Source organism: Vulpes vulpes, chromosome 4, assembly GCF_048418805.1.
Source record: "Vulpes vulpes isolate BD-2025 chromosome 4, VulVul3, whole genome shotgun sequence".
In the NCBI taxonomy this organism is placed as follows: domain Eukaryota; kingdom Metazoa; phylum Chordata; class Mammalia; order Carnivora; family Canidae; genus Vulpes; species Vulpes vulpes.
The window spans coordinates 32510430-32528408 of NC_132783.1; the positions used below are offsets into that span (position 1 = coordinate 32510430).

At 36.7% G+C, this 17979-nt stretch overlaps 1 protein-coding gene across 50 annotated transcripts in view; it reads right to left on the minus strand.

Annotated features, from left to right (window-relative positions):
• Positions 1 to 17979, minus strand: part of ANK2 (ankyrin 2) — a 543251-nt gene that overhangs the window by 34696 nt on the left and 490576 nt on the right. For 34 of the 50 annotated variants that reach the window (XM_072755468.1, XM_072755436.1, XM_072755462.1 and 31 more), the window contains 8 exons: positions 15032 to 15256; positions 12292 to 12446; positions 9519 to 9730; positions 9192 to 9396; positions 6496 to 6592; positions 3924 to 4152; positions 3029 to 3154; positions 414 to 536 (listed from right to left, as the gene is read on the minus strand). In XM_072755468.1, the coding sequence (XP_072611569.1) occupies positions 414 to 536; positions 3029 to 3154; positions 3924 to 4152; positions 6496 to 6592; positions 9192 to 9396; positions 9519 to 9730; positions 12292 to 12446; positions 15032 to 15256 (1372 nt within the window). Of the gene's footprint in view, positions 1 to 413; positions 537 to 3028; positions 3155 to 3923; positions 4153 to 6495; positions 6593 to 9191; positions 9397 to 9518; positions 9731 to 12291; positions 12447 to 13439; positions 13539 to 15031; positions 15257 to 17979 lie in introns of all 50 variants that reach the window. The other 16 variants (XM_072755431.1, XM_072755446.1, XM_072755448.1 and 13 more) reach the window with 1 other exon arrangement.

Below are 17979 nucleotides of genomic sequence, written 5' to 3' on the forward strand. Positions count from 1 at the left end.
TATATAATCCACTAGTGAATTGGCAGAAGCCAATGGACTCATAATACTTTGGTAGGGCCAAATGGACTAGTATGATCCCAGAAGGGCGCATATAAACCAATGAAGACAAAGCCAACTTATTTTTAAAAATTAGTCCAAAAAGTTAAATCTTAAATTCACATTTTCTCTCTTTCATATCTAATACAGATTTATAGAAAATTTTCTATCAGAGTCAATGTAATGCAAAATAAAAGAGAGCTCCTTTTTTCCCTTACTCAAATGGAATATCACAAATCTGACAGGGAATAAAAAATGATTGTTACATGTGCTTGTATTCAGTAAAATGCAAAAAAGTTTTTGCTTTTACTTATTTTAAAGGATTTGAAAATTAAATCCTATAGAAATGGAATTGCACTAAGCAGATTTGACAATACCTTTGTATAAATTGGCAGGGTGATATTCAAATTGCAAATAGCTTGATGCACCAGGCCTCTTGTGGATTTTGGCTCTTTCATAAATGATAGTCGCCCGCAAGGTTCCTGAGTTGTATCACGTACCTTGAACAAGAAAGGCATCCATACTTCACACAGATATGACGTATACTATTTATTTTAATTAGGTAATACTCAAAAGAAAGAATGAGGAAAAAAATCAATTCATTTGATAACGCCAAGGATTTAGAGATGTTTCTCTTTTTCTATTATCATTTAGAATGATTTTTACAAAACCATTTTACAAAGTTGTGGTAAAATAGACATGCCATAAAATTTACTGTTTCCATTTTTTCACTTACCATTTTTAAGTGTTCGATTTATTGGCATTAAGCACATTCACAAACTTGTACAATTATCACTGCCATGCAGAATCTGTCATCATACTAAACACAAACTCTGTACCTATTAAATGACAGCTCCTCATCTTCTGCCGGCCCCAAGTCACCTCTATTCTACTTTCTATCTCTGTAATTTGCCTCTTCAGATACCCTAATAGAGTTATACAATGTTTGTTCCTTTTGAGTCTGGGCTATTTTACTTAGCATAATATTTTCAAGCTTCAACCATGTTGCAACACATATCAGAATTTCATTCTTTAAAAGAATTATGTTCTTATGTATGTAAAACATACATAACATAAAACTTATCATTTCATCCATTTTTACAACCACAGTTTAGCAGCATTAAGTAGATTCATTCACACTGCTGTACAACCATCACCACCATTCATTTTTGGAACTTCTTTGTCTTCACACACCAAAACTCTGTTTCCATTAAACAAGAACTTTTCATTCCTCCCCTCCCTCATCCCCTGGCAACCACCATTCTATTTGCTGACTCCAGGCATTTGACCTTTCTAGGTACCTCATACAAGTGGAAACAGAATATTTGTCCTTTTGTGTCTAGTTGATTTCACTTAGCATATATCCTCAAGGTTTATCCATGTTATAGCACATATCAAAATTTCATTCCTTATCAAGGCTGAATAATATTCCATTGTGCCTATATACCATATTTTATTTATCCATTCACCTGTCAATGGATATTTGGGATGTTCCCACCTTTTGGCTACTGTGAATAATGCTATTATGAATGCTGGTATGCAAATAACTATTTGAGTCCCTGCTTTTAGTTCTTTGGGATATATACCTAGAAGTGGAATTGCTGGATCATATGCTAATCTAGGTTTAAATTTTTGAGGAATCATCATACAGTCTTCCACAGTGGCTACATCGTCTTATATTCCCACCAGCAGTGATTGGGGCCCCCATTTTTCCACATTCTTGCCAACGTTTGTTAGCTATCTCATTTCATTTATATATTTATTTTTTAACCACTGCAATCCTAAAGGATACGATGTGGTATCTCATTGTGGTTTGAATCTAAATTTCCTTTAGCTGCAGACATCTGTTTGCCTTCTTTAGAGAAACGTCTAAGTCCTTTGCTCATTTCTGCATTTGGTTCATAGAACGACTTTTGCACATCAGCAATATAGTATTGGCTTAATTACACAGTCATTTGTGTTAAATGGATCAATTACCCTTCAGCAGTTACAGGTTAATGTGGTGATCTATAAGAACCTATCTTTGATCAGGTAAAACAAACCAGAAATGGCACAACAAAAGACTCAGCAGAGATCTTGGGAAAGCTTAATAGACTTTAAAAAACTTAAAAGAGGTTTACTGACATATACTTGGAAAATCATAATGGGATAAAATGAGTCACTGCTGACAAACTGGGAATTAATAATCTGACATTGGTGTAGTAAAAAACTGATAGAAACCAGCTTCTATCTTGTGAGGCTTGAGCATTCAGACTTCTAGATTAGTGAAATACACTGCGAGAAACAAGAAAAAAAATGAGCTGGCTAGAAAAATAGAGAACAGATTTATTATTTCCTTTTCATTACATGAATCTCACCATCACATATTTTTGCCCCTCTTTAGAACTGGAATCCAGAATGAAATGTGTATATATTGCTGCTGCCAAATTCATAACTTGGATTAATAATCTTAAACAGAGACAACAAATTTACGGTGTACTGAAGTATCTCCATAAATGTTTGCTGAATGAATTTATGAAAATATATCCAGTTCACAGCTCTATCAGGAATAATCTCTTACTAGATTGAGTTCCTGGATCCTTTGAGAGCTTTTACTACAAAAAGTTGTCACTTAGACCTCTTTTGGTCTCCACATTAATGAAATTCATACATTTTTAAAATATAAGCATAAATATTTAAAAGAAATAATAGTAAAAAAGAAGAGAGAGAGACTTCTGTAAAATTTGGAAAACTGTAGCTAGTTTTTTAAATTAATGAATTGGCTATTTGTCCTAATTCTTAGCCTTAAACATAGTTCATATGTAAAAATGAAGGTTGAATTTGAACTTCAAAAATAAAAATGGTTGGGTTTTTAGGACTTTAAAGTTTCACAGATATGGTTTTAAGAAATTATTGCAATGACTTAAAAGCCAGTATTATCTCCTACTAAAAGAAATCAAATCCTTACTTGATCTTAAGTAAAATTTATTACAAAATGCCATGTTTATATTACCTTGACAAAGAGAGGAAGTCGGTTTTCTTTGAAGGCAAAAAAACTGAATATATGATGTTGGCCACTCTTGGTTAATGGCACCAGGTTACCAAAACAATCAACATAGATGGGTTTTCCTTCTAGTACCTGGTAAAAATAGAAAAATAACAAAGAATATAATAGCTATAATCGTTATTGTTATTTATATAAAAAAGTGGTAGTACTACTTAGAACATCAGAATTCTTAAAATATACATCTTTAAATTGCTGACATTTTGTCTTATCTGTGACAAAGCATGTGCTAGTACTCCCTCTTTTTACTGGTACAGGAATCTTCCAGTGCATGGTAGCATTGAATGTTAATGTTTCCATTTCTAACACTGTTTTATGTTACCTCCCACTAACCAGTATCTATCTTTAAGTGCTAAATTTAATAAATTCCTGATTGGGTTATTTTTGACATTATAATGAGTCAGTTTACTTGACTTCAATATCCAAAGGCCTGCAGACAGAAAATTATGAAATAAGAATAAGTAATGTAGAAAAGCCCTGGCTATGGTACTTCCACATTTACATAATGAATATACTTCCTGACTGTTTTCTTCAGTACTAAAAATGAAACCAACAGGGAGAGATAAAGATATCTAAATGATTACAGTCACATACTTTACTAATAACTCATAATTTTTCCCAAGATAACTTCAAGAGAGTCTTTTTACCTCCTCACATACAGTAAGACTATCCCTATATCCAAACTTTTTAAAAATGGCGGATTTTGGACCTTGACCTACTAACTGATCAATATGTAGACTGTTTTTTTTTTATGGCTCTATTTATTAAATACTATTTTAAATATATTCTACTAGTAAGGGGATAAGCAACAGGTTAACATAAACTATTTTTGTAAATACAGTACCTCTACATCCCTGCTTCTGGCCACTTCAGCAAAGTTTTCCTGTTGTTCAAGGGTTTTATCCACTTTATCATCAGTCATGCAGAAACATCTCAACCTGGCTTCAATGGGGTCATGTGATTTGGCAAACACAACAAATTTGGCCATATACGGTACACAGATAATTTCTCTATACACTTGTGATGCAAAGGTAACAGATTCCTGGATTTGTCGACAATCTATCAGCCAGAACCTACAAAATGGAATAAAGGTCAGGTATCTGAAATTTAAAGTATACCACTGAATAAAAAAACCCAGTCCCTTCACTATGATCAAAATAGTCATTTAATGTTTCTTGGGAAAAGAAGGGAGGAAGATGAGAGAAACTAAAGAGAAAGAAAGTGAAATGAAGCAAGGTAGAAGGATAGATAGGAAGGAAGAAAAGAGTGTGGAGAAAAGAGAAAGATTAGGTGTTTAAGATCATCTATCAAATATTGTATTTGTAATTTTCTTCCCTGGAGACTCTTCTGAGTATTGACTCTTTTGAACTATATATTTCAGTGCTTTAGAATCTTCTAGCATGTAAGCTCCATATCAAGACATTACGACAAGTATCTCACTGAATGAGAGTTCCTATTTTTCTTGCTTCTCTCTCCTATTCTTTGTTTCATTTCCTGAAACCCTTTTCAATAAAATCTACACAGCTTTTTTTTTTTAAAGATTTATTTATTCATGACAGACACACACAGAGAGAGAGAGAGGCAGAGACACAGGCAGAGGGAGGAGCAGGCTCCATGCAGGGAGCCTGACGTGGGACTCGATCCCAGGACTCCAGAATCACACCTCAGGCTGAAGGCGGCACTAAACTGCTGGGCCACCGGGGCTGCCCACACAGCTTTTCTTCATCATTCTTTTCCAACAACCTATCCAGTCACCAAGGTGAAATAATGCCATTTTTAAAAATTTGCTTTTGCTCCAGAGCTTCTTAACATTGCTGAATATAATTTTAGAAGAAATCATTGGCCAATTTATGAATTCTAGCCTCAGCTAAGTCTGTGACATTGTCTGGCAACATTTTCCTCAGCTATCATTTTATTCAGTATTGTAACTGTGCTAAATCTTTATGACATTCTTTGAGTTCCCACCTCACCTGAGGCTCTAAGAAAGATAACTTCACTGAGAAAGTAGAGGCCATTGATGGACATTTTTTCAATTTGCTATGTATACACTTTAAAAGTTTGGTTCACATCCTTTTGCTCTGAAACCTTTCCCAACCAATGATCACCCTTTTTCACTTAACTCATTTCCCATAATTTTTCAACATTCCTGAGATTTCCCTATTGTCTTGGCCTCTTTTCTTCAGTTCTTGATCCATCTTTTTTTTTTTTATTGGCTTTTGGTAAAATATATTAAAAATTTACCATTTTAACCATTTTAAGTGTATAATTCATCGGTATTAAGTACATTTACAATACTGACTTCTTGGTCTATACCATGAGGCCTCTGTAAACAATGCACAATCCAGCATCACTTCTGAAATACAGACTAAATGGGTCACTGTTGCTCTCCCCCAGTACCCTTCTGCATTCTGTCTTGGCATCTTTGTTCATGTTACTCTGTCTTCCACTTTTATCTATCTGTAAGGTTCCTACTTGTCTCATGAGTCACCTCTTCTTGGACATTCTCTTATTCTGATGCAAATGCCCTCTGCTGAATTCTTTAGTACCTCTGGTGTACCTCTCATTCAAAATGTCCCATTGTCTTGCATTAGAATGTAGATGCCTGAGTGGTAGACCATAATGGCCCACAGAACCCAAGACTAGGTAGTTGAGCCTGAGTGGTAGAAACTATAAACACATGCCACCACACCCAAGTATGTCATGCACCATTACTAAATTATTCATGAATTTCTATTTTTTCTTTTCCCCCTTGAGTAGAAATTTAAGTTTTAACCACTCTTGACTTTAGTTTTCTCATCTGTAAAATGGACACAATACTTCCTTTCCTATTGAAGCACACAGTAGTTGTAGTAATCAAATAAATGGGAAAATGCTTATTAGCAATCCCTTAATCCCTATGCAAACGGAAACTAATAGTAATCAAATGAGTTAGTGTGTGCAGGACAGAAAACTAGATAGCTACAGATTTTAAAAGATGTGTGATATGTAAATCAAATATGTAAATGCATTAGAATGCTAAGAGTCACTGAAACCTCTAAACCATTTAAGCAAGCCACAGTGGGCTTTGTGTTTTTATTACTCTGCTGGAGAAAAAGTAGTTCAGTCTATTTTTTGACAGCAGGAAATTTATCTTTCCCGAGACCTTTGGGACTGGAAAAATCAGCTGGTGCCAGCAAAGACCAGAGTCAGGGTCACAATCATTTATTTCTCTTAGATTTTAATCTGACCTGATTGCCCTTTGTTATTGTATCATCACTATTATATTTGCTGGCAGATTTAGCTTAAAATATGAAAGTAAATGCAGATCATGTTTAAAAGCAAGCCAAAAAGCTTCACTCTTAAAGAATGTAAGAAACAAAACAAGACAGTGAGGAGGAGCAATCTCACAGTGGGCTACCCTGGGCTGCATAACATACCTGGCAGACACATTAGTTGTAAAGGAAACACATTCATTGACAAATGTTAAAGGCGTAGTTCCTGTAATGTCTTCCCATTGTGCTGGGGTGGTTCCACCTGAAATAATATGATTGTTTTAAAAAAATCAGGCAAAACTCCAGACTTTGAATTGTAAAATAAAGTCTTTGTGGTTCTGGCTGTATCATCCACTCATAGAATCACACCCACTCCTCAACATGACATATTGGAAACAACAGGTCTAAAAACCATATGCTAAAAAATGGTACTCTGAAAACAAACAATAGACACTACCTTTCAAGGAAATTTAAGGGAGGTTATTTGAACAACTGCCTCAAATTGCTTACTAAGTGTTCTATTTTTTTTTTTTTTTTTTTTTTTACATTTCAAGTTTTTATTTATATTCTAGAAAACTAACATATAGTGTAGTATTAGTTTCAGGTGTAGAATTTAGTGATGCATCACTTACATAGAACACCCAGTGCTCAGCGCTCAAGTGCCCTCCTTAATCCCTATCACTCATCTAGCCCATCCCCCCACCCACCTCCCCTCCAGTAATCCTCAGTTTGTTCTCTATGGTTAAGATCTGACTGATATTCTGAAGTTTTTATTATAATTGCTAGGCTTTGAAGATCATTTTAAATTGTAACAGCTGATGATTTTGAAAGCTACTTCGATCCGCCAAGGAGCTGAATACTTTGTTAAAATAAGAAAAAATCTAAATATTCTTTTGTTCCTGAACTTCATATTTCATGGAATTATTTTAAAGAAATAAAATTTCTTCCCAACTTGCAGTTCAAGGTTGGCAAAAAAAATGCTTGGAAAATATTAAGAGCTCAATAATACTGCACGGTGAATGAATAAATGAATGAGTGCTGAGGGATGGCCTCTGGATACAGAAAGATCACCATGAAGGCTGATGTTGACTTTCATTCTACTGGGAAATTATGCTGGCATAGATCAGGATATAACAGTCTTAAAGCACTGTAGGAGGAATGTATGTTTGAGTGAAGAAAATTGTGACTCTAAAATTCCTTAAAGAAGGAACTGAGTTATCAAAGAAAGTTCATGGAAACTTATTCTAGTAGGCCTCTAATATAGGAATTCTTAGCAGAACCATAAAACAGAGCAAAACCCCAAAATCCAAATATTCTGGTTAACATACTTTTTTAAATTAACAAATAAGTTTAAGAAATTGTTTAGTACAATCCCATCTGAAGATCTATGGCTAGAATAACTATATTAGATGGTGCCTAGGCCCAGGTGGTATCCTCATTTGATCATCTAAAGGGCAGGGTGTGCCACAGTTTTCAGTGTCCTTTTGCTCCCATGCAATTATGTTGCACATTATAGAAAGGTTGTGTACCCATGAAACAAAAAGTTTGGGAATGACACCCAGAGATGCTGGTAACAATCAGAAATGGGTAATTGAGAAAGGGATCATAAGTGAAGCATAAGATTTCCTTCTATACTCATTGTAGTCCATGTGTTTTAAAATTTCATCATATTATTAAACTTATGGGGTAAAATGTCAGTGGTCTCCTATCATAAACACACACACACACACACACACACAAAACACTAAGAAGAAGGGAGAATTAGAGAACAAAATAAAAGTGAACATTCCTTTCAATATGGAAGAGAAATGAAAAAAACTTCTAACAATACCTAAACAACAGGGATGGTGATTATTCCTATTGACAACAATATAAATATTTACTGAATGCCAACACCACATGGTTGTTTTTATTTTAATATTTTATTTATTTATTCATGGAAGACAGAGAGAGAGGGGCAGAGAAATGGGCAGAGGGAGAAGCAGGCTCCATGCAGGGAGCCCGATGTGGGACTTGATCCTGGGACTCCAGGATCACACCCTGAGCCAAAGGCAGACGTTTAACCGATGAGCCACCTAGGCATCCCCACATAGTTATTGTTAAAGAGGGAAATTATTAGGTCAATGATGTAGTACTAACAAAGGTTATCTGTGTGGATTTTTTTCCTCTCACCATTTATTTATTTTTTTTCCTCTCACCAATAATACCATTTGTGGTGGTATTATTGAGCAGAAAAAAAAAAAAAAAAAAACAAAAACAATGCTCCAGTAATGTCTTTCTGGAATGTGGTAGTTGTCTGAAAGCCATTACAACTTCCAATTGAAAAGACCAAAACTCAGTTAATCATTAATAATCTTCACATTGTTTTTCCAAGATCAATGATAAAGGCAAAACAATTCCTAGACAGAAGTTTGAACTGGATATAATAATCCAATATGCTATTTATTTTTCATAAAAGATTTCACATTAAGATGAAGTCTTCAGTGAAGGCTTAAAACTTAGGCTTTGAGGTATGTAAATTTGGGTTTGAATTCCAACTCTGCCAAATATTTATGGTATGATTTCAAGTTCTAGAACTCCTCTCAGCCTTGACTTCCTTTTCAGTAAATAGAGTTAACATTTCTTTACAGGGCCACTGTAAAGGCTGAAGTGACAGTAAAGGGTCTAGTAGTAGGGCATACAGGCTGTATTTTATAAGTATTAGTTCATTTCCTTTCACCTTCCACTTCCCTAATTAGAAGTTTTTTCCTGAATGAATATATAACCTCACAGGTATCTGATGACAAAGATAATTTAATATTTACGGTAACCTATGTTTCTTCCTTCAGAACTTTCTACTAGCACAGTCACATGTGACTCACCTGTTATGCTGCATAGTAATCTTAAGGTTGGTGCATCCCCCCCAAAACCATTCAACATGACATCACTTGAAGCCTTTGGGACAGGAATGGTCATGGTAATTGGCTTGTGGAATTTTCTTCTTCTAGGTTCCAAAGTGACTATCGGGCTGAAGGTAGCTTTGTTGCCTAGAATCTTCTTAACCAGCTCACTGTGCATAGGTTGAGCCTTTTCAAAGAAAAAAAAAAGTTAAACAGCATATCTATATTTACATCAATATATTTATTTGAAAAGCTGATTTCTAATCATTACACCTATGTTAGGTTAACTTGCATCCAACGAGGGCATACCTGGAGGCCTACACGGATCCTCTTGGTTAGTGCCCCCTCTGGGAAGACGGCTTGTACCTGGGGGGCCACCGTGCTGCTCAGCACGCCTCCCTCTGGGCCAATCAGGTTGCTGTCCTGTTTGATGCGAGACACTACTGCAAAGTATTGTGGGAAGTCACGGGTGATGATGCGGCATATTCGCTTCTTTTCTAGGTCTTCCGGGCTATCCAGCACTGAGACAAGAAATGACCCATCTTCATACAGCAAAGGGTTTCCTTCCAATTGCATTCTAGCAAACTCCATGGCGGAGGTTAATAGTAAACAAGTGTGGGAACAAAACGCCTTTTTTTTTTTTTAAAGTAATAGGAAAATTTAAAAAGACTCCCTATCCTGACAACACCAGGAAAAAAACAAAAACAAAAACAAAAAAACGCAGTCTTTCAAGACCTATCAGCAATTAGTCTGCACATTCTATTTCTTTGTGGACACTAAAAACTTTTCAGGGTACTGTGAAAGGAAAGCCTCCAGTTCCAGATGCAGTGCTGCAGGACCGGCTGCCTTTGTAAATGAGGGGTTTGGAGGGCAAATTTGGAATGGAAATGAACCTGTTCTATTATTGATTCACATGATAGAGAGGAAATTGTTTATGGACTCCTTCTCTTCGTGAATTTCAAAGTTAGCTCAAAAACCAGTTATTGTGGTTTGAAGAAGAAATATGGCCCTTTCAGTCCTCAGGGCCATAGTGCAGGAAGAAAATTTGTCTTCTAAGGGTAAGGTTTGTGTCTGTGTGTTTATTATAGTGACATAATTGTCTCCGAAACAGTCAGATATAAAAAAAAAATCATGGGATCCCTGAGTGGCTCAGTGGTTTAGCACTGCCTTCAGCCCAGGGGGTGATCCTGGGGTCCTGGGATCGAGTCCCACGTCGGGCTCTCTGCATGGAGCCTGCTTCTCCCTCTGCCTGTGTGTCTGCCTCTCTCTCTCTCTCTCTCTCTCTCTCTGTCTCTCATGAATAAATAAATAAAATCTTTTTAAAAAATCAGTGATTATGAATTCAGGGTTGAAGTATTCCCCTGAAACCATTAGTTTACCAAACATATCATCTACTATCAGGAAGACAGGATAATGGGCTCTTTGTAAATTGCATTAGTGTAGCTATGTAGGGCAAATAAAAAATCAGACTGGCTTAAAATGTAGAAAATTTGCACTAAGGGGATCACTGAATTTTTAGGGATTATGGAAAGTTATTTATCTTCAGATACCATTTGCAATCCATTCTAGAGGCAGGAACAGCAACTACCCTTTTTCTTGACAATTGAATATAACTAGATATAACAAAAGCCAAAAGTCCCAGGATGTGATCATACATAACTGAAAACTGACGTACTGGCAAACACCAGCACATACTCACAAAAGACTGTATTTCCAAGGATAGAGAACATAAAAAGTACAAAACTCTGATTCTTTGTTTTACAATAGGCTTCATACACATAGAGTTATAGGAGTCCTCATTCCAGGTCAAGATGCCAGTGCTCATGGCGGTGTTAATGACAGGTAAATATCTCAGAGGAAAATATCCTAAACCTAAATGTAGGCAAAAGAAATGGCTTCAAGAAGTAGAAGCAGCTAAATATTGCATGAAACAAGCTTTATCAGGAGAATCCTGATCTTTTTATCTTGCTTGGAAAAATACTGACCTATGTATCTAGAGGGCATAATTTCTTTTTCCTTCTACCTCCTTGCACAGGGTAAGCCTGGACTCTATTCTTATTCCACCTCAGCAGGATGCAGAAAGACTAAAGCAGCTGTTGCCCAGCTACCCTTACTCTCTGAGAGCCACACCCAAGGCTACGGGCAGTAGTCTGCAAGACTGGTGAACATGACAAATGTTCACATACAGCTGTAAGTCCGGTTCTGTACAAAATTTGGTATGCTCTTGGCACTTAAGAAAAGATCATGCCCTATTTGTGTGGTTCCTTAAAGTGAACACATGTCCCGTTATTAGGACTGAGTCTTTGTTTTTGTGCAGCCTAAGGAGGCCAGAGAATGAGCCAATCCCCTCCAGTCACACTGAGATATTTCAACCTGTGGCTAGATGGTCCAAGATGGATTTGGGATTTACAGAGATCAAAGCCCTAATGAGAACAATGAATTCCCTAACTCTATGTGTAGGTGTGTAGAACGAAATTCTACCCTGGCAACTCCTTACTTTAATTATATGTAGAAGTTTGAGTGAACTTAATTTTCCTATCTCCTTAGTAATAGCAAGTTAAAAGAAGAAATCATATTATCCTATAATGCACTAGTTACAGGTATATATGTAAGTTTCCCAATTAAAAAAAAAAAAGGCTAGCACTTTTTATCAGTGTCTTTCTTAAATATCTAAATTTTCCTGTTCAGCATTTTTAAAAAATCATGGATTTATTATCCAGTATCAGTTCATTTTGTAGCCTAAACAGCAATATCTATTCGGTCTCATGTCTTAGGTTTGAAAAGTTTACACTAAAGATAGAGAGGTGTTATGCCTCCTTATTAAAATGAGATATTTACTATTGGAAGGGTTTTATTTTCTTGAATATAATGGAGGCAAGACTAGGTAAATATATCATGCATTCCAACCCTGGAGCATACAGACCACTGGAAAATACCAAAATACTTGCCATGATAAAATGACACCAGGAACACCCATACCCAAACCCACCCCCCACCCAAACACCCGGAGGTCATAAGAAAGAAATACATCATTTTAGTGCTTCCATTTCAGAATCCTTTTAAAACCCTTACTATGAAGTACCTTCATCCATGCCATTAAGGATTTCATTCAATTCGTCTTCAGTGTATTCACAATAATGCTCTTTCCAGCTGTCCCCATTCTCACTGCGCAGGACCACCAGTTCCCTTTCCTTTCCTCGAAGAGCAGCAAAATGAGGGATCTCCACGATCACAGGCCTGACATAGTAAGGTAGAGTGCTTAGTGTGGACAAGAGCTAACCAATAGCAAGACAAGCACCATGACTCTGTCTGTTGCAAAGTGACCTGGAATCATTCTCTTTCTCGGGACAGGGGCATTGTGGGCTGTCCTCCGGAGCCCATCGGCTAGCAGATGGTCACGCAATAGCACTCCACCTTGGGGCACCATCCTTAGGGACATGCTGCTACCTTAAGCCAAATAAAGTTTCCCTATGAGTGCATGTGGCATTCTGGAACTTCTCCTTTGATAAATGTTAAGTATAACACATTTAACCAAAAGAAATGTACATGCATATCCATGAGGTGTGCCAATCTCCTAAAACATTTTCTACAAGGTGCAAATGACAAAATGGTTTAAGAAGGAACATGGCTTGTATGTTGCATAATTTGATGTGTTGTAAATGAAAAGATGTCAGAAAAGTTAGCTACTTGGGAACTAAGGAGACATGCACTCGTGGTTTTTGCCTTTTTTTTTTTCATTCAAGGGAACAATAGGCATGTGTACACAGCGTGGCCACAGGTGGCTGAGCAGCACCTCAATAGACAGCCTGGCTATGTCCCATGCCTATTAGCTCAGGATCTGGAACATGCACTGCCCTGACATTTTCAGGTCGCATTCACTTTCAAAATTTACAGAGGCTTTGGATTTTTCAGTCCAGGTTGCTTTGATACAGACTTCAAATTTATCATAACAACATCATAACTAGCACATAGTACAACTAGGCAGATCTCATGCTTTAAACGAAAATGAAGATCACAGCACTTTAAGGGAAAAGATATAAAAAACATCACTCGAAAATAAAAGTCACATACCACAAGGGTCAGAAATGGTCCACTAAAGATAGGTTATACAGAATTTAAATCATAGGGAGGGACATGTCATGGGCACAATGACAAAAAGAGAAATCATATTGCAGAAGAAGGAGAAGAATGGGGGCCAGCAGCCATCAATTTGTTTTAAGTCACTCCTACCCAAGGAATTTGGTTCCAGGAGGCCCCAGCTGAAGGATGCGGCTGACCAAACTTTCTCCCTCATTAAGTGGGGGAGGAGCCGTTGGCAGGTGAAGTTTACTGAGTACATCCAAAGCAGCAGTGAAAGAAAGAACATAAGTAAGCTTCAGGTATTGTTCTCCACAGAACCCCAGCGTCACCGGCTGATCAACAGGGTGAAATCTGGTTTCACACTGCGCTTGGTTCTGTTCCCTCCATTGGTCACAAAGAGTAAGGAACCGAGACCCAGAGTGTACAATGGAGGCGCGTGGAAGGAGACCCTTAGGTGTGGAATCTGTCCCTACTTAGGTTCACTGCCAGGGCATGAGCCGAAAAATAAACAACAAAAAAATATGCTCCACAGGAAAGACAAAGCTGTTGGGAATATAATAAAAACTCTGTAGAGAGGCCAGATGTTTTCAGGGATATTCCTCAACAGATGTGAAGTTTATTAAAAAGCCTAAAACTACCTGAGCACAAGGGCCTGGTACAGAATGTGAAAGGGGTCATTGGGGAATTATTCCAACCATAATGGCATTTCTGATGCAACCCAGAACTTCACAGGCTCCTCCTAAATCTCTGGCCATTTAAGGAGGACAAGGGAGGTGGCTTCTATAACTGGGGGATACAGACAACCCTTTTCAGGTGTGAACATAATTTGCAGCAACCTGTTAATAATTTGCTCCAAATTACAAGGCTTTAGAACATTTCTCCAAGTTCTAAAGCAAATCCTCTCCCGCAAACAACACTAGCAAAGCAAAGAGTTCATGATTAACAGGATTTTTCTCCCAATTTTTGAGCACAAAGACTTGTTATGACAAGACTTAAAATACAAATGATTTGTTTCAAAATATTTTGAAACTTGTCCCCATCCAAAGCTTCATCCTTTTTTCAGTTTTCAGTGGTAGTCATTTCTTGGCATGTTGAGACACCACTTCATATATAATAGCAGCTGTACAACCAGAAGAAGGAAGAAATGCTAATTTCTGCCCAAAATTGCTAAAATGAACATGGCAAAAGTGGTCTCGATTTTGTCGTCTTATGAAAACTACAACTAAAGGGACTGCCGGTGTAATTTTCAGACTCAAGATAGCAATTTTGATAGCAGAAAAGACAAATCACATGGAGTAAATTTTTGGGTATCCTATAAAGTTAACACTGCTTTCCAAAGATAATCACTCTGTTTTGTAACTACACAGACTTTAAATTTATGTTTGTAATAGAGTACTACTTCTTCTTTATGACTTTACCATGTGAGTCTCAGGATTAAAAAAAAAAATACCTACCATCGGCTAAAACGTGGTTATTCACATTGGAAGTCTAGCAGCTATTGTCACATCCAAAGAGAAGGAATAATAATTCACCTGAATATCAAACTCATGAGTGCCTTAGAATAAGAGGTATGTGACTGGAGTCAAACACTGTGGTGCTACTTCCAATTTTTAAATAATTTCACAGGGGCCAATCTTCTTTCACAACGTCATGACGTACCTTTTTCCATTCCATCCTAGTGATTTCATGTAGAGGACACAAGCTCATCCGTGACTAAGTGGAGGTTTATCAGAAACCCTTACCCAAGGAACTGAGCACCAGAAGGTCCCACTTCGATCAGGCGACTGGCCAGGCCTTCTCCTTCCACCATTGGAGGCATTGTAGCCAGTCTATGGCGTTTGACCAGACGGCAGGTGACTCGAGTTGGGGCAGTACATTTCCGAGGTGGAATAATGATACGGAGCCCATTGTGTCTGCATCCTCGCATAGCACCACCTCGAGCATCCACCATAAAACTAACCAGGAAACTAAAAATTAAAATAGAAGATTAGCTGCATTTTGAAATACTGGAAGAAGATAAACAAGTTTTGTCAAGTTAGTCTGCTTTTTAAAATTCATTCACACGGTGGCAAAATATTTGTCCTTAAAAGTTATTTTACTTTATGCTAATGCCTCTATTTTTGTTTGGTCATTATTTTAGTTTTTGTATTATTTTGATCTGTGACTAAAGAATTCTGCTGATTTTTGTTGACAATGGTGATATTATATACAAACTGTAAATTAGAAATCTGTCTAATTGGCTTAGAAAGTGGAATTATATGATGAAGACTGATGAGTCTTCTTTTGTTATAAATGCAATGACTTCTGCTTCTGCTTCTGTCTAGAGGAGTCCTGAAAAATCCACATCTTGAAATAATGTAAGGACAGAATAGAAAGAAAAGACCAAACTGCAGTTTTTCTAAGTTAATCCGACCTGACTTTTCAAAATTACACCTTGTCCAGCCCATTTTAATACAATTCTATGACTTAAAAAAAGATTCATAGGCCTTCTCCCAAGATCAAACCCATGTACATGCATCCTCCTCCAACATTATCTTACCCAGGATGCAGGTTTTTAATTTATTGCATTCTAATGGAGAAGGAAAAGCAAAAAATTAAATGCTTTGGATAGACTCAATTTATTGGTTGACATTCACTTTTTCAGCTCTTAAGTAGGAATCTCTCTGCTGTACTGGTCTAACTGAAGCAAAGATGGGGTGGTCAGAACATAAGATCATAAATCCCTTCTATTCTGTGTTTTGAAGTAAGAAACCCTGGGTTCATGAGGATGGAAAAGATCTGTGCCTCATGATTTTCCCCAAATTATAGGAAACTGTATGTGGAAAATCACAACTAAAAAAATTTAGAAATGTAAAGTCTTCTGTTATTTCTGCTCTTTTACTGCTGAATTAATTGTTCATGCATAAAAGAACGAAAATCCAAGTGACCATTTTAAGTGTACCAAGAGAAAGATTAGTTTTAACTTTAATATTATTTCCTGTGGGATGGTCTAAATGGATCCTGATACAGATTAGTTTGAATTCTTGTCACTCTGATAGTCCTAACACTCATTAAAGTCTTGGAGGCACTCACTTCCTCAAAGAGCAAAAATTAAACCAGACAACCCCAGTGTTGGTCACATATACACAAAGACACCAACGAACAGTTTGTACACCCTTATACAGATTACATTACTATCTTTCCCAATTTTCATCGCATTTGCAAGATTTTATATACCAAAACAAAGAGGAAAGCAACATACAGGTGTATTATGGATGTACTTATTATTTAACTAGCACAGAACTACACCAGATTCACCACGTCCAGATATTGCATCCATGACAACATTTAAAACATTTGAAAGATATTTTATCAAAGTAAGTTATAGGATAGAATGCAACACATTGATGTTATTTTTTAGACAAGTGATGAAAAATATGTTAGCATCTTCTTCATAGCAGAACACAGAACTCATTAAGCATGCTATTAAACAGAAATCCTGTTGCTAGTAATAAAAATGGATGCGAGGAAGCCTGGAGTGCCTGTCTGAAGCACGTCATGCAGAATGAGACCACGAGAAGAGCTGTCACCATCCTTCCCATGACATGCAGGAGCCAGCCTAGAACTACCTTTCACACCCAGCCCTCTAAGTTTTTAGTAGAGGGCAAAAACTGGGGAGTATCCTCAATTGGTCAGTACTCAAGAATGGATGTTCCTGGTCTTAAAACACAATGAAAAAATGTTGGCTGCTTTTCTTATTACTAGCCTAAGAATGAATTCTTTAAAAAAAGCTCTTTTCTATTTGTTTTTTAAAATGTACTATTTTAAAAGAATGAAAAAAACTGAAAACACCTCTAGATGAATACAAAAGTTTCTACTCCATTTTATTTATTTTTATTTAACTATGCTATTAATGCCAATTTTTATAAAAACTAGGGGCAAGTCTACTAAGTTTGAACTAGGGCTATTCCAAATGCATTGCAATATTTCTGATTTTCCCTAATTTTTTTTCATCTTTTGATTACTGTCACCCCTGATGAATGGAACAGGGACTCAAACTCTTAAGAAATTATTATAATACATCTAGTCAACATTACCAATCTTTTATACGTTTTGAAGGCACTCAAGAAATCAGCACACGTTACATGCTATTATGTTTCCACTATATTTACTCTAGTAATGACTTATAACCTATAAAATGTCTCCAACTAGAAAAACACATAGAATGTCTTCTAGTAGTGCATCTTCTTATTAAAAAAAAGTTAATTACAGTAGCTATGTTATTAATTATAAGTGTTTCAATAACTACATGGTTGATTACTTTCTCTGATTTTGTGTCATTGATTGTTCCTTTTGAAATTCTCTTTGCTCTCATTTACTCCATAGTTTCCATTTCCATGCATGAGAAGCAGGCAATGTTTGTTACCCGCCTATTAAATGCCACCTACCCTGCTTGGAACCGAGGATACTTAAAGTAAAACCATAATTGCTCCTGCCAAAAAGCTCATGTCTAAGCCCTAGGTTTCACAGGATGGTTTTGCTTACTCGGAATCATTTCATTTCCTGGTCAATAAGAAAGGAATTATAACCACATACAGGAACCATGTAAGTACCCTATTGGCAGTGATCTTGTTTTTCCTATATTCCCCTGGTGCCTAGCACAATGTAGATGGAGTACATAGTAGGCAGTCAAACAATTGTTGAGTAAGTG